The following is a 24,406-nucleotide window of genomic DNA, read 5'->3' on the forward strand; positions in this document are numbered from 1 at the left end:
AGAATCTCTGATTTTGATTGCTATGATCGATGTCTTCTCTGTGGTCGCTGCTGAGAATGGAGAAAATGGCGTAACGTGTCTGTTCCAACAGGGCAGTAGGACAGGTGGGTAGAATTTATCCAGCGTGGCACACAGGAGAGCTAAGTTCAAGACCCAGAGATTAGTCTGACCAGCTTCCAAAGTCTTTTTCCGTGCCTCCTCACGGGGACGAACTGAGAGGAGGAAATAACATATTATGTGTTATAAAATGCAATGCTTAAAAAAAAAAAAAAGAAAGAAAAGAAAGGAAGGAACAATGAAAGGAAAAGGCACCGTGACCTCATCTTCGCAAAGCCAGGAGTGGGTCATTGTGGCCAGTTTATACCGCTGAGCCTGACGCCTGCAAACATAGGACGGCACCCCCCCCCCCAGATCGCTGGCTAAACTTGTTGATGGCTTTGCAGGCCCCCAGACCCATTTCATGGTATTTAGCAGATATTGGCAAGCCTTGCGCAAATCGGGAAATCATGAAACTAGGATCATTACGCCTTAATAGGCATAGCCAGGATTCATAATCTTTCCCTTCATTTCTAAAAGGAAGCAAAAGAAAACTCACGTGGTGATGTATTAAGAGAAACCCTGTGATTAATCCAGATACTAATCGTGGCCCGAATCTGTGTGTGATACCGCTGCCTAGAGAACAGGTTACTGGTTAGAGAGGGAGGTGCTAGAGGGAAGAGTTAGATTTGTACTCAGAAGGCCCAAGTTCCCAGGCTACACTGGCCCGTGTTTCTGATGCTTCAATTTCTTCATCTACAATAAGGGCAATAACCCTGCCAATCTCCCTGGCTTGTGAGAAACTGTTGAGATATCGTGTGTGAAAGTCCATTTGAGGAAAATGAAGTGCTAAGTCAGTGCTGCCACGGCACGTGTTGGAAACACGTTGAGACAGAGATGTCGGTTGTGTGCATCTCGCTCTGGGCGGGTTTGCCTCTTCGCGTAAAATATTAGTCTGAGGAATCATCTGAGAAATGCTGTAACTCTGAGCGCCAACAGTGACTCCTTCTACGTTTGTTACCCGTTTTCTTTCTAGATAAATAAGAGAGCCTCTATAAGGCAACGAATTGACCGTCGCAATTCCCGCAACAATGTATTCTACAGCATTCTTTTTATTGACAAAGTGCAGAACAGAGACAAAGGACTTTACATTTGTCACGTGAAAAGCGGCCCGTCATTGAAATCTGTTAACACCTCAGTGCATATATATGGTAAGCAACCCATGCTCTGCTTTCTAATCATTGCAGAATTGGAGGGTTCTATTAAAAAGACAAACAAACGTAAATTTTCTTTTGGCCAAGAGGTACGCTGTCATGAACAAATACAACTTTGTCCCCCTCCGCGCCCCTGCCAAAGAGCAAACCACATTAAGTGTTCTTTAAATGTAATACTTTTGCACTGGCTAGAGAATCTTTTCCTTACAAGTTTATCGTGGCTAATAAGTCAGGTATTAGAATCTATGTGAAATTCTTTATTTAGTTTTGCATATAAACAAAACAGAAAAATACCGTCCATTTTACCTTCGTTTTCTGGGAGAAATTTCTCAGGCACTGCTACTGAGTTAGAGAAAAAGATGCTGTGATAAATTATTTAGAATTGATGCTCTTCTATCTCTGGTTTTACGCTCCTGAAGTCCTACTAGTTTTGCTCAGTGCCAGTAGGCAAATTCTGTAAAGAAAATACCTCACCCTCTTTAGAATCTTTAATAAACCTTATTTGTTTCTACCACTGAAAAGAAAAACTTGTAAGGAGCAGAAACTAGGGGACCGTTCTATCAACGGCCTTTGATATTCTTTTGACTTTCTCCAGTTGATGTCTTATATCAAATTCGTTATTTTAGAAGGGCGTGGAACAACCTTCTCCTGTGGTATTCACATTGGCCGGGTAGATTTTTAGAAGTATCTGTATACTTTTGTTGTTTCAATATAGGTGTTTAAGGTGTTTTATTTCTGTTGCCCTGCCACTGGGTTCTTATATCCCTGGGACCATTTGATTTTGCAAGTATTAAGCCAGTTAGAGTACTTTGAAGTGATTTTATTCACTGATCAGTATTTGGGCTCAGCGATGGCCTGGATCCTAATTCAGCTCTATTTAGTCATTGGTTTGCACCCTCCTTGAATGAGGCAGCGGGTTGGCGTTTTTTTTTTTTTGTTTTTTTTTTTTTTCGTAAATGTAGTCTTTTCTAATGGATTTATCACTTCTCTTTTCGAAGATAAAGCATTCATCACAGTGAAACCTCGACAGCAGCAGGTGTTTGAGACTGTAGCTGGCACGCGGTCTTATCGGCTCTCTGTGAAAGTGAAGGCGTTTCCCTCGCCAGAAGTTGTATGGTAGGCTCACAGTTATGTTCCTAGCGGCTTCAGATACGCTTTGTCAGTAGGAAGATGCAGGAGCCCAGTGACTTGAATTCCTGAAAAGAAAAAAAAAAAAAAATCAAGATAAGCTTCCCAGACAGCAGTGAAGAACTAAGAACTTGGGCTGATTGCTGGGCTGGGAGGGGAGTGGGTGGGAAGGGCTGGAGGGGAAGGAAAATAATGTAAATTACAGGATGGAGCAAGGGATTCCTTTTCTGAGTGCTCATTTCAGTTTAGTCATTCACTCCCTGGGACTAAATTTGTGCCTCTCTCAACCTTCCTATGATGTCAATGAGCAACGATTAGGAAGCATCTCTGGTGTGTAACATGCTCTATTAACCCTGAAGAAGTGGGCCCTTGTGAGGAGGAGAATAATTCTCCTCTTATCGAAAATTAATTCTTTGAGATACTGCTGGGCTGAAAGTTCCAGTCTTGTTTTAAAATTAAACAAACATTAATAGAGACAAGACTTATTCAGTGGCAGGGATGCACTCATGGCCCTACTTGACCTAATTAAGGGTTTTTTGGTTCGAAGTTTGCAAATTCAGAAACCCTTCAGGCGGTCTTTTTTAATGCGAGCCCAATACCTGCTGTAAGACAATGTAATCTGTTGATAATCTGTAATCATTTTGTTAAATCATTTTGCAAGGCCAGGATCTTTGGCTCACGCCACCACATTCTAAACAAATAGTACAAAACTGATTAGGAAAACAGCCCGTACGATATAGACTCTCAACCGTGGCTTGTTTTGCTTTCAGTATCATATGGCTGGAGCATTTGTTTTCAGTTTCCTCAGATCGTTAATAGGGAATTAAAGAGAAAATGAGACTTCGTGCTATGCCCCTTCATGCTGTCGCAGGAGAAAGGAGATTTTTTTTGTTTGTTTCAGAGGAAATTTACTATGAAGCTTTTTAGATATTATGAATGTACATTATTCCTGAATAGGAATTGAATCGCTCAGGGAAGTACATTCCCTCTTTCAGTAGCTGAGAGTATCCCCAACTGTTCAACCCTGCTGATTTCTTCAGTAGCTAAGTAGCAAGGACCTAAAACAAACCAAAAATATCAACCCATTTTTGAAGATACTGGCTTGTTTATAGAGGAAATAATTTCAAGGATAGTAAAATGGGATTTGTAGTCACAAAATAGAGCATAGGCGTTTTAGCTGCTTTGGAACTGAGACCCACTAGTAATGGGAATTTGCATGACCGTGTAACACATGCATGACTACGAACCAGTGCCGTTCCTAATATGACAGCTTTATGCAGGACACAGTAAACTCCTACTAACAGATGAAAAATGCCCATTGAAAGAACTGTCATTTAAGGAAATCCTAGAATTTTACAGTAAAAGAGATCTTTGAGAAACTCGGAGAAACTGAGGCTCAAATGGATAAGTTCAGGGCACACAGTGGCAGAGCCAGGACAAGCCTTCAAGCCTGGCGCCCAGTTCTGTATGCAGCTGCATGGCATCCAGGCATTAAGTCTGTCTCTGCAGTTTAAAAACATTCTGTTTAAGTTTATACCTTTTGTTTGAGTTCTTTGCCTTCACTTTTCTTCCCCATGGGAAAGAACCTTGATAATCTTGCTTTCACTCGAGCTCACGAAAGGGCAACTGGTGTGACCATTTATATAACTAATAAGAACTCCACATGAGGCCACAATAGGAAAATTTATTTTTATTTTTATCTGGAGAAGTGATCTAGTTGATCTGACTCACAATGACCCTGGTATTGCTGATGGAGCCTCGTGGAGAACTCTGAAAAACATCTCAGATGGAATCAGCCTGTGCTTCTAGGTTAGACTTAAGTCACAGGGGTGACCAGCGTCCGTGTGGGTGCATGAAACCGTCACTTGCCTTTCTTTCGGCTTCTTTCCTCTTTGCCAATCAACATGAAGTGTTTCCCAGTCTAAAAATCCCACTGGGCTTTACTAAAAAGTCAGTGTCTAAATGTTTTAAATGAATATTGAGGATCTAAGGCTCAAGATGTCTCAACTGGATCTCACATCCTTCAATGGCAACGTTAAGGTGATAGTGCAGAGGCAGTGTGAAATGACTTACTGATCGTGCCCTTCACCACAGGTTAAAAGATGGGTTACCAGCCACTGAGAAATCTGCCCGCTACTTGGTTCGTGGCTATGCGTTGGTCATCAAAGATGTGACTGCCGAAGACGCGGGGGATTACACGATCTTGCTGGGCCTAAAGCAGTCAAACGTGTTAAAAAACCTCACTGCCACTCTAATTGTCAATGGTAAGTTCACTGTTCAGACCTTCTTTTGGTTCTGGTGGGGGGTGAAATTCGTGAAAATTGGTGTCAAAAGTCAGTATAACAAAGAAAGCAAAATTTTTTTAAAAATTGTTTTAAAAACCACTTATTCCCCATCCCAACTATTTCATGGTTGCTTGCTCTCTTCCATAAGCAATATGATTTTTTTTTTTTTTAACATTGCGGTCGGAATGTACATACGCTTTTCAGTTGGCGTTATAATGACGAATCCGAGGGTTCTGTCCATGTGTGTTTCCCTGACAGCAACACCAGCGAGAATGTGGTCCTTCGCTGTGGTCCAGGAGGGAGTCATGAGAACAGCTCTTGACCTCTGTCCTATTTTCTCCTTTCAGTGAAACCCCAGATTTATGAAAAGGCTGTATCATCGTTTCCATACCCGACTCTCTACCCACTGGGCAGCAGACAAATCCTGACTTGCACCATTTACGGTATCCCTCAACCTACCATCACGTGGTTCTGGCATCCCTGTAACCATAATCATTCCAAAGCAAGGTAGGGACAGTTCGTTTCTCGAGTAACTTTCGAATACTTTTTGACCCCTGGACTCAAGGGTCTTATGGGAGCTGGTAGATGGCACGTGCGGTCCACTGGGGCCAAAGGCTTTCCCTGCCTTGGGAAAAGGTAGGCAATATATCTGCTCTTCTTCCTTAACCCATGTCTAACCGTTTCTTAATTTTTCTCTCTAGCTTACAGTTTAAGGCTAGGAGCACAGGGACAGAATGAAGGTCGCCCTGTGAGCCGTTCTTTGGAACTCAGGTTGGAACTCGCATCTCTTGCTTTCCAACCGAGAACACCCAGACTTTGGCTCCACCACTGCATCAGTTACACTGGTCTACCCATTTCCCACTCTGTAAGCACCGAGTGTGGCACCAGATCTTCCCACCGCTGAAGATCATTACCTTTCCTAGGCTCTGAGCATGCTCCTTCATCTGTCGGAAATGAGCTTCCATGCATTTTCTGCTTCCTAGGAGGTCCTCCTCTATCTTTCCAGGCTCAACAAGGCTCTCACCTTCCCCACCGTCCAGACTTTCTCATTCAGACCCCCTTTCTCCCTCCTCAGCATGAACAGCACTTTGCTGACACCACTGTCACATCACAAGGTGTGCGTACACTTGTCTTTTCTCTAAGCTGTGAGCTGATCCAGCACCTCTCTGTCTTTAGGGGCCGGCACCGTGTCTGGCACACACAGATGCTCAAGGTGTATCTGCTGAATGAATTCAGCCCTGCCCTTGGTTAACTGTGCAGTGTTTCCTTGCTTCCTGTTGATGACCGAGCCCTGTTTGTTGTTTTCCATTACTGTTTAGTCTAGAGGATTGACACTAATGATAGTTCATGGGAGCAAATTTGAAGGACAGGAATAGAATTGATAGCTGCAACTATCAAGTAAGATAGTATTGAGACTGCTCAAGAATTATCATTAGGCCACATATTTTCTTTATTGCTTTTAATTCCACTAGCAGAGTGGTTGGGAGAATTGCAGGTTTTTTTTTTTTTAATTAGCTTGATAAAAAAGAAATATGACGTAATTCTGGCACAAACGGAAGAGGCTATTTGGTTTTCTAGAGTCTTCCTGCAATTTCAACTTGTCTTCATCTTGTGTTTTAGTATTTTAAGGCATAGCATTCTGATCGTGCAAGTTACTGGTAAGTTACGGGATTCCTGAGTAGTAGCTGTTTCCACACATCTGATTTCTCATCTAAGTGAATCATTTGCTAAGAACAGAAATATCTTGAATTTGCTAAGAAAAAGCATATCATGAATACTTTCTTTACCACTGTGATCATTCAACCCCAAAGAAAGTGAGATCTACTGAGATTTTATTTATTTTGCTGATTTGGAGATGGACATCCATATTTATGGACTTGTCCCTTTAAGTATTTGTGTTAACCTAACTTGCAAATAAATTTAAAATAACTAACTTAAGCTGTTAGGTTTGGATAAAGGTATAGAGTTGAATTTTTATGGAATAAGCCTTTTTAAGATATTCTTAATTTTTGTTTTGACAGGAGCCAATCTAAAATTTCAGCTCTGTTGAGGATTAGAGCTAGTAACTATGAGAAAATAACAATTATGAGTGATAGAACATAATATTATAAAGTTCGATTTGAATAATGCTAATAAAATATGGTTTGGAGAATTAGGTCAGCTGGAGCGAAACTTTGTAAACGTTACCTCTCTTCTTCTGATATCTTTGTGGCGTATGGGATCCTTCTCCCATGTTATAGAGTAAGCTTGCCGAGGCATGGAAGGATATCGTATTCCTCTTGGAATTCTCTCAAAATTCAGAGCAGTACCTTACATCTTCGGTAAATGTTTGTTGGCCATTTGACTTATTCTCTTAATAAGGCATTATTAATAAGGTTAAAGGCATTCTTTCTTTTTTAACCGATCACAAGACAGATCAGAAATGAAAGCTTTAACTCTTTCAGTGATGATTCAAATTGTTGCTTGAAATTATCTGCAGGAAATGTGCATATCCCTAAGAAGCTCTCATTTTTAAAGTCAGTAGACTGAGTAGCTTACCTGTGTCAGGTCCAGATTTGATGCTTGGTGGTTAAATCAGTACATTTAACGTAGAAATAATTTTCAGAAAGATATATGGGACCTTTGTGCACTAGAAAGCAAATCGGAGAATTCGATTTGACCCTGCAGAGAGAGAAAAGCTCAAACTGACAGGTAAATGAAGCCCTCTTTTACTACTAAAATTTTTCAAATATGTCTTTATTTTATATAAATCTATTTTATATAAATCTATTTTATATAAATCTATTTTATATAAAATCTATTTTATATACTTAATTTCAGTTGCAGACAGGAATTTTAGTGACATTTGAATAAGGGATGTTCCATTCCATGAATTTTTAAAATCTTACTTATTCTGGGTTACATGGTACGTAGTTGCAGAGTGGTATCTGCGCATCATTGTCAAAAGAGATTAGGTGATTAATATATACACATTACTCTTGAATATGTAGAATAGTTCTTGGTATTTAAATTTGAGGCTCTGGTTAAGGGATAGATCTATATAAGGACCACAACCAAAGCATTAGTTTTGAGGTTAGAAGGTATATGTTTTCAGTAGCTCAAAATTATTAATTGGTTTCATATGGCCCACAGGTTAATGGGTCTAAAGTAAAGAAGTTCAGACTTAAATTGTATAGTTTTCTGGAATCCAATAAATATTTTTAAAACGATCAGAACAACTGCTCAACTAGTTCATCTTTGTGGGTATTAAGAGCCATAAATAAATTTAACAGAAACTTCCTCCTTTTTGAGAAAGAACGTAACTCAGCAGCTTACCCCATTTTTAAACACTGTGGTTTCTGATTCACCTAGAATTTGTTCTCATAAAACATTAAGAGTAAGGGTGGGGCAGGGGTGGTTACTTTTTTTTTTTTTGGGGTGGTTACTTTTAAACTCATGTACGTAATGAGCTGAGGGGAAATACAGCACAATCTTTCCCCCCTTTTACTTTTCTGCAGATATGGGTGGTAAAGTAGTAGAAGTAGACGATTTCTTTTGAATTAAAAAAAAAATAAGTTATTAGCACCGAATGAGGGACTTTTCTCATGCTTAGCAGCCAGCAGGGACTCCTTAAATAGATTGTCCTAAACTTGCCCCATGTCAGCCTGAGCATAAACCCAGGGAGCACACAGAAGGATGGTGAACTTACAGTACCTTTCACATGTGTGTAGTTTACAGCTTCTGTTCATATGAAATAGAGGTAATTCCATATACTTCATAGAGAATATGAGCACCAATGAGGCAATGTATTTGGGAAAGGAGTGCCATGGACATAATGCAAGGTTGTAATTACTGCTAGCGTTAGGGTAAATGTCTGTCAATAAGGCTCTGAAACTTTTAAGGAACTTGAAAAGAATTTTCTGCCTACTGTAGACCTAGTTTCACAACAGTGAGAATGTTTACCTAATATTTCTGAGAAGTGAACACAGTCTGTGGAAAGTAAAATGTAATTTTGCTGTGCCTTAGAAATAGAAATCTCTAGTAGGTCTGGGTTATAGAATTGAGGAAAATAGAATTTATGATTTTTCAGAAGAAGAAAAAAGAAAATGGCCATGTAGGTGAGCTAGGCAAAAGTGAAAATAAGCTCAGATGTATAAAGGGGGAATAAAGTGACTCCCCAGTTGGGTGGCCAGCCCCATTCGTTTGTTTCCTGCCATAGGAGGAAGTGGTTCTGGGCTGTGGGTTGGCCGAGGCTGGGAAGGGGCAGAGCGGGACGTGAGAGAGCTGACCCCTGCTCGGAGAGCCCACTCGAGACTTCTAGAAATTCACCTCCCCCCCCTGCATTTTGAAGAACTAAGTAGGACGACTCACCGCCCACGCAGTGAGCTGGTCTCCATCTCATGGTCCTTGATAAGCTTCGCCACAGCACTGGTCCAGTCTCACAGGAAATACTATGTGGATGAGGTTGCCCACTCAGCGGAGGATGGTCTGTAAAGGAACAATATTAGACTTTTTGGAAGGGGCCCCTCTTTAGGGAATGGAAGGGGGATGGATTTGAGGGACCCAGGAGGAATGAGGAAAGAGCAGTCTGGTTCTTTTCTATAAGGAGGTTTAAGGCCGGCAGCCTTTAATGATGGCAGCTTGGGTTTTAGAACAGACATTCTTTAGATCACAGGCTATTTTAATTCCCTCTCCCCATCTAACCATCACAAATCATCATTTCCAGGTCATAAATAAATTACACTGATAGAGTTGCATATATCATTCTTCTATATAGAAATTTATGTATTTACTTTTGGCTGTGCTGCTGCGTGCGGGCTTTTCTCTAGTTGTGGCGAGCGAGGGCTGCTCTTCGTTGCAGCGCGCGGGTTTCTCATTGCGGTGGCTTCTCTTGGTGTGGAGCATGGGCTCTAGGCGTGTGGGCTTCAGTAGTTGTGGCTCGCGGGGTCAGTAGTTGTGGCTCGTGGGCTCTGGAGCGCAGGCTCAATAGTTGTGGCGCACGGGCTTAGTTGCTCCGCGGCATGTGGGATCTTCCCGGACCAGGGCTTGAACCTGTGTCCCCTGCATTGGCAGGGGGATTCTTAACCACTGGGCCACCAGGGAAGTCCCTATATCATCGTTCTTTAATGGAAAAAGTGTTAGGTATAGTAGATTCTTTGTGAAAGTCTCATTTCCTTCATCCACTATCTGTGATGATCAATAAAAATAGGTAGAGAGAAATCTCTGCTACTTCTACCGTGTTGACCTTGCCCACATCTTACAGTGCATTTCGCACGTGGTCAGTATTCAGTCTAAATATACTGTCAACCGTCTGTTATCACAGATATTGATTGGGCACCAACCATGTGCAAAACCAAGATACATAGCATTTGTGTTTAGAATTTGTTTCATTATGTAAAGTCAGATCTATTTGGTGATTACTTACCCTCTCTATATACGGACCTGCAGGATCTCTCCTCCACAGTCTTGGGGATAGAGACCTGGGAATCAAGGAAATGGGTTCTATTCTTGGCCCAGTCCCTGACTTCTGTGTGACCTTGGCCAGTTATTTAATCTGGGCTTCAATTTCCCCTTCTGTGAATGGTAACTGCTGTGCTTCCCCTTTCCTATAATACCCACTGAGTAACGAGTGAAGTAAGAAATTCACTTGAAATGACGTCTTCTTCAAAAAAGCTTGAAATGATTTCCTAGTTGTTGCACACTATTTTCCTTCTGCTTCTTACAAATTATAGAGCCATTGGACCTGAGGATTAACTCTGAAGATCACGGCCAAATTAACAGAAAACAAAAAACAACTTATGCAAATAGCATGGTCATAAGAAAAGTCTTACTTGTGATGATGTATTCTGTGGTACAGAATTGACTCAGTAATGTCAGTAATCACCCATTAAGAAAAAACATGCAGCAGCTCCTCCACCACCGGTGTCAACCTGGACGACCTCTGTCAGTTTTGGTCCAGCCCATACAGACCAAGGCATTATCATTCTTTGCCCAGTTAGCCCTAAAACTTTGCTTGATTCACTTGGTGTTTTGCCAGTGAACCCCTTCAGAATGCAAAAAACTGTAGTTGGATTCTCAACTCGTGGAAGGTGGAGGGGCTAGGGTATTCTTTGTTACTTTCTTAACTAAAATTGTGGGTTTGCTAAGAAAAGCCTAAAAGACATCCGTGGAATCTCAAGGACCTGCTTCCAAAACTCTATAAAGTAAATCAGATTTTGGCGTCTCAAATAGTTATGTGTTTAGACGTTTGATAGAAAATAATATTCCCTGTCACAGCACTGTAAATCAACTATACTTCCATCAAAAAAGAAAAAGAAAGGAAAGAGAAAATAACACTCCCTGCCTCACAATTTGATGCCCCATTTCTGGAACACTCTTCGTTGGCTCAGCGTGAGTGTTCCATCAGGAGACCACTCCAGGACTAAGTGTGCTGGGGGTTTTAGTGGGGGAGGGGTGGCAGGGGGTGGCCGACAAAACAAGGGAGGACAGAGGCGTCTAGGAACTCTCAGAAGTTGCCTAATTGCATTTCTCTATTGTTTACGTCACCAAATTGGCAAAGAAAGGAAGGCCTGAATCATTAGGGATGTGTTAGGTCTAGATCATTTGGGGGAAACACAGTTTTGTGCATCAGAGGGGTAAGTAAAATTAACAGGGCAAAGACAAAACAGTTGCTAATGGTAGTTAATGAGAAATGTATTCAAGGACCCAAATTTAATTGACTACCAGCGTGAATGTCTATTCTTTCTATGCTGAAACAGTTTTGTATTGGATTTTCTGTCTACAGAATGAAAGTCTTACCAATTTAAGCATTGAAAAAGTCAACATCTCCTGGGGGCTAGATGTAGGTCGGCGTCTGAGGGAAGCTGTAATTTAAGCAGACCTCTTCTTTTGGAAATACGACCGCAGTCTACACGTTTTAATATTGAGCACGCTCCTTTTAAGTACACATACAATTTGTATCCACGTCTCGTGTGTGTATGCAGACTCAAACCAGGCAGGCTCCAGAGAATTTTAACTTGCCACACGCAAAACCCTGAATCAAAACGGGGACTTGGAAGGCGACCACTTCCCCCCAAGCCCACTCGAGCAGGACTTTGAGCTTAAACAAACAACGGAGTAAATCTGGCCATCTCCGGGAAGCTTTCATCACACGCCAAGTGACTGCTCACTTGCTAATGGGCAGCGTCTTGCGTTCTGTTATATAATTACGAGATGAGGAAGTGCTTGCCACCCCATGTGAGTGCTCTGACAACAGCCCTTATTAAGAGTTCATGCAGAGACCTGAGAACAGAGAGCGAGCTCGTTTGCCAGATGCCTCTTTGCCACTTCTCTACACTTTGCGAGATTTTTTCCTCTTTTCCCACTCTTCGTAGGAATTCAGGGAGTCCGATGAATAATTGTTCCTAATTAACTGTCTCCTGTAATTCCTATCAAACGTTTCATTATGTGCTTATATTAAGCCAAAAGGCTGAATCATAGGAAGTCCATGCTGCATGGTTTTTAGAGGGAACTTTTGAGCAAAGTTCAGTGTAGTTTCCCAGGATTAGGAGGACCAGAAGGTGGGGACACACAATTTGGGAAGATTGGCAGAACCTCGCGTACTGTCTTTGGCCCATATTCACAGATTTTAAAAATGGAAGGGGGCATTTTCATGACCGAATCTAGAAACTCCTGTCCTGACACAAGATCCTTAGTCATACATAAATAGGAGAAATCACTTGTACAACATGCACCCGTCCTTGGAAAGCGGCATTTTAGTCATCTCTCTATTGGCTTGGGAGACTGTTTCTTGAAATATGGACCTTCGTCTGTGGTTTATCATGTAACTTCACTGCCCTTGTAGGTGAAAAAGCAGAACCTGGTGGATTGGAGTAGAAGGAAGGGTGTGATGGATTTAGACTCTGGTCCCGGTAGTGCTTCATAATGAGCTCCAATACTTGCTTCTTCATACCTTCTCTAGAAGCCGCATGGGATGTTTGGTCCCCGTGAGTGCAGTTGACTACTTCATAATAGCTGTAGGAGAGACTCCATCGACCAGCCCTTTCTAGTGCCGAAGTTGCGCCCATCCGTTTCCACATTATGCGTAATCTGGGCAGCAATCCTACATCATGGCCGTAATTTCCCCATAAGGAAACTGAAGCTCAGAAAGTTATTTCTCAGGTGTTTTCAGATCGTGGAGTAAAAGAGGCTAAGTAGGTTGGCATTTCAGAAGGTTACTATTCATTGGTGACCCATGGGACTCCTCAGGTGGGTCACCGTCGGCTCCCAGAGAAAGGAACCGAAATCCCCGAGGGGACAGGGGTAGGAGAGCACTGACCTCACTTCTTGGGTTTACTCTTGTCCCCACTGATCACAGAGTCCACCGGTTGAGTTAGAGTTGAACGGGGGCTGGAGAAGGAGGTTAGCGGCAGTTGGGAGAATTTGACTCCCATGGTACCGTCTCTTCGGGAACCAGGGATGATGAGATGCTGGTTCAGGCCCCAAACCTGCAGGTGGGAGGAGACCCTCTGAGGGGCTAGAAAGCCCAAGGGGATGAGCGAGCCTGAATAGGACCAACCTCAGGAGGACAGCAAGTCAAACAGTTAATTGGGCGCTTTTCCTGTGGCCACTTTCCTCCCTGTGACTTGCACGCCACGCAGGCGTTTTTGATCTCTTGCAGGGAAGTCCCATTCCCTCTCGCTCATTGTTCAGGATGAATTTTCTAGGTCAGGATTCAGCAAGCACTCAGCCCTCCGGGGGCCTCACAGAGCTCACGGAAGACTGATGAAAGGAGAGGAAGGAGAAAGAGGGAGAGCTTACAGCCGATGAGTGTGTGAAACGGGCACACGGAGGCTGCAAACCTCAGCCTCAGCGTGGCTGGATCTAGTCACTCTGAACGATTCATTCGCTTAGAATTTAAGACATTTGAAATATCGTACGATGTCGCGGAATCTAAAAAAATCATACAAATGAACTTGTTTACAAAGCAGAAATAGAGTCACAGATGTAGAAAACAATCTTATGGTTACCAGGGGGGAAAGGAGGAGGAAGGATAAATTGGGAGATTAGGATTGACATATATACACTATTATATATAAAACAGGTAGCTAATAAGGACCTACTGTACAGCACAGGGAACTCTACTCAATACTCTGTAACGACCTGTATGGGAAAAGAATCTATAAAAGAGTGAACGTATGTATATGTATAACCGATTCACTTTGCTGTACAGCAGAAACGAACGCAACACTGTAAATCAACTCTACTCCAATAAAAATTTTTAAAGATTAAGAAAAAAGAGTTTAAGACATTTTAGAGATTTAAAAAAAAGCTTATTTTAGAGATGAGAAACTGAGACTCAAAGATAATTACCCCTCGCCTCACAGCTAGATAATCGCAAGCCCAGGACTGGACCCAAGTCTTGGAGTTCTGTTTATTATTCCTGTGTATTCTTATTTCCAGCACGACATTTTAGAGGCCCCATGGGAAGTGCTTATAACCTGGTTGAATAAGCGAACCAACATGGCTTCCGTGGGTGGCAGACGGTGAGCCCTGCAGTTAAGGGGGAGCAGTGTGGAGAGGGAAGATCTGGGTCCTAAAGGTGATGGGAAGGTACTGGGAGGTCAGATGGAAAGGGGGAGGGACAGATGTGAGAGAGGGGCACGGGGATAGGATGGTTGAGGAGTTGCTTGGGGAGCCACCGGCTGGCTTACTGGGATGAGGGAGAATCAAAACCAAATCTGGAAAGGGCGCTTCGGACCTGATGTGGACTTTCTTGAATGGGGGCTAAATAATTTGCCAGCCAGTCCTTCTGCTTGAGCTCGCCTTCCCTGGCCAGTGCCCCGGTACCCTGCTCTCTGGTTACCAGGGTTCCCCCCGCTGCCCACCCCATTGCGCTGACAGCGTGACGGACTTGTGCAGACTCGGGGGTGGGGCTCTTTCTCCTGCCCTCGGCCCGTGTTAGGTGCGCTGCAGCCCTGAAGCTCGCCTTCCAGGTCAGAAGGTCAAAGGCTCAGGTTTTCACTCAGGCCTTTTAAAAAGTTGTACAGCTGCTTCTTATCCCATTTTTCTTAGGCCTTTCATGTTCCATACCCCTTGTCCTCAACACTGAAAACCACGAGAGATGATCACGGATTGCTACCTTATTGAGAAATCCTCTTTTGTGAGTGTGAAAAAGTCTTTGGATAACTAAGGTGAGGAAAACGAAAATGGGTGTTTAGAAGCTACTTAGCACCAAACAGAAGGTTATGGCCAGTTTAGAAGACTGCAGGGCCTAGGGTTTCTATTTTTATTTTCCTTAGAGCTGAAACTTATTAAGCACCTGTCTTTAGGATAAGTGCTTAATCTGGGCTTTAGACGTATCACCTCATTTAATTCTAACAGAACTTCTACGACGCAGGGGACTATGGTACTACCGTTTCCTAGGTGAGGCACAGAGAGTTCCAAAGACCTTGTTAGGAACAAGTCCGTCACGCTGTCAGCGCAGTGGGTGGCGGGGGATGGGACCCTGGTAACCAGAGAGCAGGGTACCGGGGCACTGGCCAGGGAAGGCGAGCTCAAGCAGAAGGACTGGCTGGCAAATTATTTAGCCCCCATTCAAGAAATTCCACGTCAGGTCCGAACCGCCCTTTCCTGATTTGGTTTTGATTCTCCCTCATCCCAGTGAGCCAGCCGGTGACTCTCCAGGCATGTCACCACCCAGCACTTCATCTGTCACTATGAGGCTTGGTGTTGTTACAACTCTGTAGACATTAAGTTGAATAATTTTTGGTCAAAAGCTCATCATCCAGAAAGCAAATATGCTTTGAGAAGCCTGTGTGATGACATCAAGAGCTACTTTTAAAAGGCATGAGGATGCAGAAAGGCCGTATAGTCTAGAGTTTAAGGACATGGGCTCTGGAGCCTGAATCCCGGCTCTGCCACCTACTGCCACCTACCAGCTGGGTGATTCTGGGCAAAGTAAACCACCTCTCTGGGTCCGAGTTTCCTGATCGGTACAATCGAGGTAACAGCACTGACATCCTAAGGTTGTTTAGGGGAATTAAATGAGATGATATGTATGAAGTACTTAGCCCAGTGGTACTTAGCCCAAGTCTGTTTTGCTTAAAGTTTTCCAGTATTTTTGGTTGCTCTGGGGCCGCCCACTGCAAAGCTCCTTCCCTCTGAAGTAGCATCAGATACACACAAGTATCCTGTGAACACTGACAACCTGACAAAACGATCCATGCTGTCGGGTTCACGTTCTCCCAGGAAGCATGCTTGCACCTTTGGACAGGTCTTCTGACTATGGTGATTTACTGCAAAGAAATTAAGATGGGACCAGAAATGACAGAATCTTCAGATTATGTAGGAAGTTAGAGGAGCTGTAATATCCTGGACCTACTTGCGTTTGAATTCTGCCCCAGCTATTCAGACCCTCATTGACCCACGTACTGTCCAGCCTGCAGTAGCGCATGGGCTCTGGACATTCTACTTGCTTGTGCTCAATTGTCTACGGATATATTTCCATGCACTTGACTTATCTCTTCAATAACCATATCCTTAGTGATGGCAGGAAATAAATCTTGTACTTCTTTCAGAGGACATGATCCTACTTCTTAAATGGAATGTGTGTGAACAGATTTTTATTTGAATCAGTGCTAGTAATTGCCTAGCAAATGGTGCTAGTAATTGAAGACAGGAGAAGACCACTTCTGGTTAGTTATTTTCTATTAGCCCAGAAGGTGCTTCTCCACATTTCAGCATCATTGCTTGAGATGAAACTGTCCACCACTATCAACTCGTCAGACGCTGTGATGGGTTCATCCCAGGTCATTAATACTCCTCCTTGGGAACGGACAGCCCTGATGACGGTGACACGGCGCTTGGTTGAGGCGGGATGTGTGAGGTCACTGGAGGGTCAGCAGTGTCCCTTTTTCAGCACGTTTGAGGTGAGTGATGGATGGCAGGGTTGACACCCACGTGAGGTTGAGTCCACATCTAATGCGTTATCGGGATTCGCTCTTCTCGTCAGGCCATAGCTGAGCGAGGACACGTGTGCTCTTCTGCTTCCCCGGGTAGTTAGACTAAGCCCTGAGGTTAGGATGATGAATAAGACCTAGTCCCCACTCTTAAGTAGCTCTCAATCTGGTCCGATAATCACGGCTAACATGAGTGACCTGTCTGCCGTGGACCAGGCACTGTGCCGAGCATGTTACACCAATTAACTCACTTATCTTCCACCCGCGTGTTTGACGATGCAAAACGATCTTCTCTGAATTGTTTCCCTTCTATTTTTTTAACCCCTATAAGAAAACTGGTAAGACGTGGTAACGTGGCTTTGCTTCCTTTGAGTTGGCAATGTTAAAAACACATCCGTGCCCAAAGAATTCGAGGCGGTTCATAGAAAAGTACAATTAATAATTTAACAAATCTGGATGAAAATGGGGTAAGACAGAGATATGGCCCACATGCTTTACACGTTAGTTGTCAAGAGAGAAAGAGACGTGTAATAGACATTTGCGAGAAGAAGGGGCCCATAAGATAAAAGCGTAGCAGAAGTACAACTTTTCAGGGAACTAAAATCCAAGAAGAATGATTTCTCCTCTCACCCTCTGTGTGCTGTAGTCTTAGCAGACGAACCCTTCAACCACATTTCTAGTACAGAGAGTGTCACAGGACTGGTAATCACCACCTCCCTCCCTGGTGACCGGTGGCATGACACCAACGTACAATTTATTAAAAGTGGTTCTGTGGGCTGACATGACCCAGTGATTTCAGAACTATTCAAGGGACTAAAAAGACTGTAAGTCCTCTGATCAGTTCCCTGTGATGATGATTCTCCCAACCTTGCCATCCAGCGTTTCATAACCAGACGGTTGCAAACCCATGATCTGAGCTCAGGTCTGACTAGCTCTAGAATTTCTGCTAAATGTGATTCCCTGCCCCCACCCCGAAGGCCTTCTGGACATTTCCGTACCGACCACCGTGTAATAAGTGATAGGCGAACAAAACGTAACCATAGCTTGAAATATGCTTCACTGAGCGACTGGAGTTAATACCTTAAGGCTCCTTGCGTGTGTTAAAGGATGTTATTTGTAGCCACTCCTAACATTTCCCTGAAGGTTTTTTTATTTATCGAATCACCCTTCGTCTGCTGACCAGCCTTTCACTAGGGCAGAAAAATGAATGAAGAAAATGGATGGCCTCTGCGAGGCTCCTATCTGGGTGTGACCGAGTAGGTACCCACCCTTTGGCCTCCTAGTCACCCGGTGTGGGACTGTCGGGATGCCTTGGCCCAGATTCCCTAAAAGAGAGCGAGTCAGGGGCGGGGGAGTCTCTGGGGCTCTTGGGGGAGGCGAGCGGGAGAGAGAGGAGGAAGGAAAGCAGAGGCTGGGAAGACAGGCCTTGTTCTGAGTGTGAATGGACCGCGGGGCCCTCGAGAGCAGGAAGCGGCGCAGGCCAAGACGCTCACGGAAAAGCTCTTATCTAAACAGAGGTGGCCAGGACGCTGGATCACCTCCACCATTGTCCCGGGAGCTGACCCCAGCCTTCAGTCCCCGAAAAGCCTTCTCCACTCCCCCGTCGCCATTCAGACAAGAAGTAGTTTTCAGTATGGGCTCCAAGGCGTCACGAGGTCTCTCCCTGGGCAAGAAGTCGCCGCCCCTACCAACAAAATCCCCCCAGCCTGACCCTGTGACCAGCCTGGAGGCCCAGGCCCTTTTCCTGGAGCAAAAGGGGCAGGAACCATTCTGTCTAAACACGCCGTTTTCTGCCAGCATCCTCTCCTCTATATTGTTCTATTTGTTTTAAGAGAATGTGAGAGAAGGGGAAAAGATAGTGTTGCAGATTCTATTAATCTGATGGCTCAGACACACGATCGCTACTGTTTTGACACGACACACGCAGGAGCGCAGGAAAGTTTACGCGAGGCCCTTCTGCAGGATGGCGCGCGGTTGGGGAGCCGCCCGGTCGTGCCCTCGGGCACGGTTCCAGGTGGTCTTTTTTTTTCTTTTTCCCTCTCCACTTTTTTTAAAAGACGTTTTACAGCCTCGATTTGCTCTCTATTACTGCTCTCCCCCTTTGTTTCCTCCCTTGAAATGATTCAGGATTCTTTACAGGTTCTAGTCACAGTAAGCTCGTGCCATCAAACCCCGTCCATCACGTGGAGAAGCAGGGTCCACTCAAGTCCTCAGCGTTCGTTGTCCAAGAAAGAAGAGAGAGAGAGGGAGATTGTTGTGTGTGTGTTGGGACTTTGTAGAACTTTCTGGAGCCTCCTTTTCTCCTCCAAACTAAATGTGCTTTAACTATACTTTAATGTATGTACACCTTCCTTCCCAGGCGATGGCGCGGGCTCAGGTAGACAACCGTTGGGTGTAGGGCCCGGCTCGCTACTGTGCGCCCCCCGCAGAGGCCCCTCAAAACCAGCTGCTGCTGTAAATGTATCGGCGTTCCTAACGAAGCAGGCCTCGTTCATCCCAGAACGTGTTTAGGAATCATGCAGACAGCAGTTTTAAGTTACCAGGGGAAAAAAGACTGTAATAAAAGCTGGATCTTTCTGTTTTCTTGCGAGATGTTGTCTAATGCTGAAATTCATCAGCCCACAGAAGGCCAAGGTTTCATATAATTTTAGCATTAAAACTCTGTAATGATGAGAACTAAACAGAATTTATGTAAAAAACGTAATTATAAAATATTCCTCTGCCCCCTCCCTCCTCCCCCAAAGGACCAGGGGTACTTCTACTTCCTGAAAGCCAGTATTTTGCTTCTCTGGGTGTCTGTACCGGTTGGCTTCAGAGGAACCCCAGAGTTTCCTAACACATGACTCTGAAGCATGGTGGTCAAGGTTTGGGCGGGGTGGTGGTCTGTGGGAGCAGAATTCATGCCGTGTGATGGACGAGTTCTGGTGTGGCAGGAAGAGTGAGGAATATCTGGGTTCTAATCGCAGATCTGTCTGCTACTTTCTCTATGAATATGAGTAAGACATTTGATTTTCATGAGTCTCAGTTTCCTTCTTGGTAAAGGGATTTGTGAAATGGGGATCATAATACCTGCTTCACTGGGTGACCGTGAGAACTAGTTGAGTTTACATGTGTGTAGCTGCTACCCCAAGTCTGGTACATTAAAAGCAGCCAGTAACAACTGGTTTCCCTTCAGCCAACCAAGAGCCCAATTTAGCAGAACAGAGACTTTGAAGGAAAGGTCAGCCTGACGTCATTTATCATAGGGTGAAAGGGGATCCTTCACCTCTTTATCTTAAGATTCAGGTGGTAGAGTAGACCTTCTGGGATTGGGGTGGCTATTAAACTTGCTAGAAATCATTTATGAAATGAGAATCTTACACTGGATAACTACAGGAGTCTTAGGTACCTTAACACAGGAACATCATAGCACTAAATGGGCAATTTCTAGAAAGGCCGAGTGAAGGGTTGAACCCTCTCAGCCTGGTACTTCAGAGAGTCTGTTGCTTTTCTCCCACGGGGGCCACTCCGGAGAAAACACAGACACTAGCCATCGTGGCTAAAGGTCACCTCTCCCCTCTGATTCCACCAGATGCAACAATCCATCCTTTAAAGAAGTGCCAACTCTGCTTTTTGGGTTGGGGCAGGGGAAGGAAAGGCGGGGGGACTGCAGAAAGTGTGCAGATCGGAACTGTTCAAAGCCAGCACCTAAGGAAAAGCACAGGGGAACACAAGAGGGCACCTAAGGGTGCACGCTCTGCGTTGTTTCTCCCTGGGATGGGTCTGTAAAGGTGAATGGGACCTGAGGTCAGAAATCGTGGGATGACAAATGTAATGTAAATGGTCGTTGCAGACCACGCACACAGTGGGCACTCGGTACACTTGGGCTACGTATCATGAGAGCTGTTTGCCAAATCTTGGGAGGAAGTTGACCAGGTTATGCAAAAAGGGCTAAAAAGACATTCAGTCCCCCTTGCAGTAATGGTATCTGTGTAGTGAATATCTGAGAAGCCTTTTCTCCCTATATACAAAGAAGCACTGAAGTATGACAATTTCTTTCTATATGATGATGATAGAACGTGGATATTATGTTACATACAGCATACAGGTTAAGTGCACAGGCTCTGGAATGAGCCAGAACTGATTACAAATTCCGCCTCTGCCACCTCCTAGCCCTTTAGCCTTGGGTAATTGACTTAACCTCCTTCATCCTCAATTTCCTTGTCCATTAGATGGGGGATGACAGTACCTACTTTTTAGGATGTTGTAGAGATCAACGTGATAGTGTACGTGAATCGCCTCACACAGCACCTGGCGCATAGAAAGTATAGTCCTTATCATAGTAGAATGTAATATCGCATAGTGTCTACCGTAATTATTACAGCCTCTGGCTTGCCTGTTGGGACCGGCGGTCAGAATTGCCAAGACTGTAGGTTGGATCCCAGCGTTGGCTTTGCCTTTCTCCGTGGCTCCAAACTGTGTCTGGTCACAAAGGAGCCAAATACTTGTGAGTGTGCAGGGAACAGGGCAAACCCATCAGCACTACAGGGAAAAACCCAGAGCATGTAGGTCAGTAACGTCATCTGCATCTATGGAGGGTGTGTGTCGAGCGCTATGTGTCGAGCAGAGCAGCCTGGTAACTTGGACCAGATGGGAGAGCCCCACAGATGTCTCCTACTTGGGAGTCAGACAGACAGACATGTCACATGGAGGGTCCCGGCTCCGTGTGTTGGATCCATAATTGCCTGCTTTCTTTTAATTTATTTATATCAATCTCTAGTCCAAAACTAATTTGTTTCAGCTCCAGGGCAATCGACAATGGAGTACACTCTTACCCCGGAAATTTTTTTTTTCCTCTCGATGGTTATAAATACCTCCACGCTATTGTACTTGGCATGCTGTATGCAAATAGAGGTCAGAGTCCTAAAGCTCATTAGGAAAGGGATGGGGGGCTTGGAGCACGGAGAGGACAGCGTGGAGCTGAAGCTGATAACAGCGGCCTTGTCCAGAACAGTGCCTGGGAGCTTTCTTATCTCCCTTTGGCAGGAGGTGCTGAGGACTTCCTGTGCGAAATCAGGAGCGAGCGCTGCCTTCCTCTTGTTGTTCGGCTTCCTCCCCCCTCAAGACGGTTCCCAGCACAGCGATTATCTTTGCATCTTCAAACATGGCACAATCTACTTCCTGAAGAGCTTGATGTATTCTTAAGGACTCAGGCAAATTCCCCTCCCCCTACCTCTCGTTTCAAGTGCTGTTATAGAGTCAGCCCCCTAAATGACATGCTATTTTTAAAGGTTCCAATGACAAAGAGGGAAAAATCACAGTCCCCAGTATGGAAAATAGCCACAGAACCTGTCCTTTTCCATTTGGAGGACCTTGCAGCAACTCTAGTTTCCAGGCCGGGGCTTGTGCCGACAGTAGCTGCCCTTAGAGGGACGGGCGGGGGGTCGGGGGTGTATGTTGGCAGCCCGAGTGAACTCAGGCAGCCGGCTGCGTTTCCCTCGGGAAACGCCTCGACTGGCTTCACTCTAACATGTTTCTTTGCATTTCCTGACAACCAAGAGTTTGAAATTAAGACCTTTCTCTAAGGCCTCCCTTATCTTTTTCACTTCTTTGGGGAAAAAGGAATGAAATTACAGGCTTCTCTTTCAGATACAAGAGAACTTCAGCTCTTGGATATCACAATACCAAGTACCTGTGTAACGTGTGTACATGTCACAGGTGTACACATATGTAACAACCCCCCATATACATGTTATACGTATCTCCACAGACACACACGTTATATAAACCTATATATGTACCCCATGTGTGGGAAAGATCTGAGATTAGACAGTAGTTCAAGGTATAGATGTTATGAAAAGTAGGACAAAATAACTTATTTTAATGATAAAGTTGTAAGGCCATGGTATATTTCAAGTCAAGGAGAAAGTGTATAATTTCTCTTTGGTTCCGTTCCTTCTACTAATCAATAAGTTAAAATGTTCACTTTTTTTACCTGATGATTATAGGAATAGCTAATCAAAAAATCTCAGAAATTCCTTAAGGAATGGTTTGTCCTTACGAATTCTTGTTTATTTTATTTATTTATTATTATTATTTTTTTTTGGCGGTACGCGGGCCCCTCACTGTTGTGGCCTCTCCCGTTGCGGAGCACAGGCTCCGGACGCGCAGGCCGAGCGGCCATGGCTCACGGGCTCAGCCGCTCCGTGGCACGTGGGATCTTCCCGGACCGGGGCACGAACCCGCGTCCCCTGCCTCGGCAGGCGGACTCTCAACCACTGCGCCACCAGGGAAGCCCTCTTTTTTATTTTAAATCTTATAATCTCACTGTAAAAACAGACATCTTAAAAACAGTTGGAGAAATCTGATATATATGGGCCAGATACAAACAACACCGTGGAATTATTGCTAATTCTATTAGGTGTGATCATGGCGTTGTCGTTATTAGAAAACGTGCATAATTTTTAGACATGCACTAAATATGTGAGGCTAAAATGACATGCTGTCTGTGATTTGCTTTACAATATTTCTCAAAAGAAAAAGTAAAAAGAAATAAGGGATAGATGAAACAAATGTGGCAAACTCTTGGTAATTAGTAAGTCTGGGTGATGGGTATATGGGGGGTTACTATACTATGACTCTACTCATCCATATGTTTGAAAATAATAAACAGTTAAAACCAATGAAAACTCTTACTAGAAACCACACATCAGTACCTCACGCCTGTATGTTTCCAAATGTTTGTGGGGTGCCAGTTACATGCTTGGCCCTGGCATAACTATGAAGACAGAGTGATCCCGTAGAGGTGGCCCATGGTCCTTGTAGCTGCTGGCCCAGTGGGGCCTCAGAAGCACTGAATGCAAACTTAGAAACTGGTGAATGCGCTGGGGGAGAGGACGTTATATGGCAGTGTGCCCCCCAGGAGGGGAGACCACCTCAGAAGACTCCCTAGTTTCACATGCTGGAGTCCTTTCTCAGCTTGAGGACCAGACAGGAATAATTGCAGAACTTTTTTTTTTTTCTGATCATCACAATTCCTCCTCTCTTACCTTTTCTCTCACTTATTTCATCCTCTCACTTTCTTCTCACATAAGTAGCCAAGGGCGACAATGACTTAAGAGCAACCACGCGTTCTTTCTGGCTTGAAAATCTGCAGAATCTGCCCAAGACGTGTATAGATTAGAGCCCAGCCAGCTGTCTGCTCACCACAAATTCTAAGCCAGAAGGAAGGAATATGAAGTGACGCCATGAAAAGTTCACAGTGCAAGTAATCATACAAATGACCACTTCCCTGCCTTACAGGGTCCTCACTCTTTAGGCTGGGAGGTAGGAGGAAAGACTGCATCCAGGAGAGAGATACAGAAATGAACAGCATCAATCCATAAGGCAGTCGGAAAACAGCAAAGGCCGTGAGCTGCCTGCAGGCACTCGGCCCAGTTCCTACGCGCACTTGTCTCTTAAGCTACCCAGTCTGGCAGGGAAACACCTTGGGCACTCACAGATTTTTTTTTGAGGCACATAAAATAGCTCTTTGTATATTTGCATCGTGTCCCCCCCAGAAATCCATATTTAAATCTCAAAAGGCTGCTTTAAAAGAATCAGCGTTGGGGACTTCCCTGGAGGTCCAGTGGTTAAGACTCCTCACTCCCAACGCAGGGCGCCTGGGTTCCATCCCTGGGCAGGGAACTAGATCCCACATGCCACAACTAAAGATCCCGCCTGCCACAACTAAGACCTGGCACAGCCAAATAAATAAAGAAATCAGTGTTCATTTTGTCATGAATGGTAGAAAGCAAAGCACCTGCATTGTCCACTTACTGAGCACGTGCGTTTGTCATACGTGATG

The 24,406-nt window shown here is 44.3% G+C and overlaps 1 protein-coding gene across 3 annotated transcripts in view; it reads left to right on the forward strand.

Moving 5' to 3' along the window:
- The window catches only part of FLT1 (fms related receptor tyrosine kinase 1), a 173,033-nt gene that overhangs the window by 57,016 nt on the left and 91,611 nt on the right, over window positions 1–24,406 (forward strand). For all 3 annotated transcript variants that reach the window (XM_027116596.1, XM_027116597.1, XM_027116598.1), the window contains 4 exons: window positions 1,073–1,247; window positions 2,249–2,366; window positions 4,473–4,642; window positions 5,011–5,170. In XM_027116596.1, the coding sequence (XP_026972397.1) occupies window positions 1,073–1,247; window positions 2,249–2,366; window positions 4,473–4,642; window positions 5,011–5,170 (623 nt within the window). The remainder of the gene's footprint in view (window positions 1–1,072; window positions 1,248–2,248; window positions 2,367–4,472; window positions 4,643–5,010; window positions 5,171–24,406) is intronic.

This window comes from Aethalodelphis obliquidens, unplaced genomic scaffold (assembly GCF_003676395.1).
Source record: "Aethalodelphis obliquidens isolate GAN/ISIS:26980383/991018 unplaced genomic scaffold, ASM367639v1 scaffold16, whole genome shotgun sequence".
Classification (NCBI taxonomy): Eukaryota; Metazoa; Chordata; class Mammalia; order Artiodactyla; family Delphinidae; genus Aethalodelphis; species Aethalodelphis obliquidens.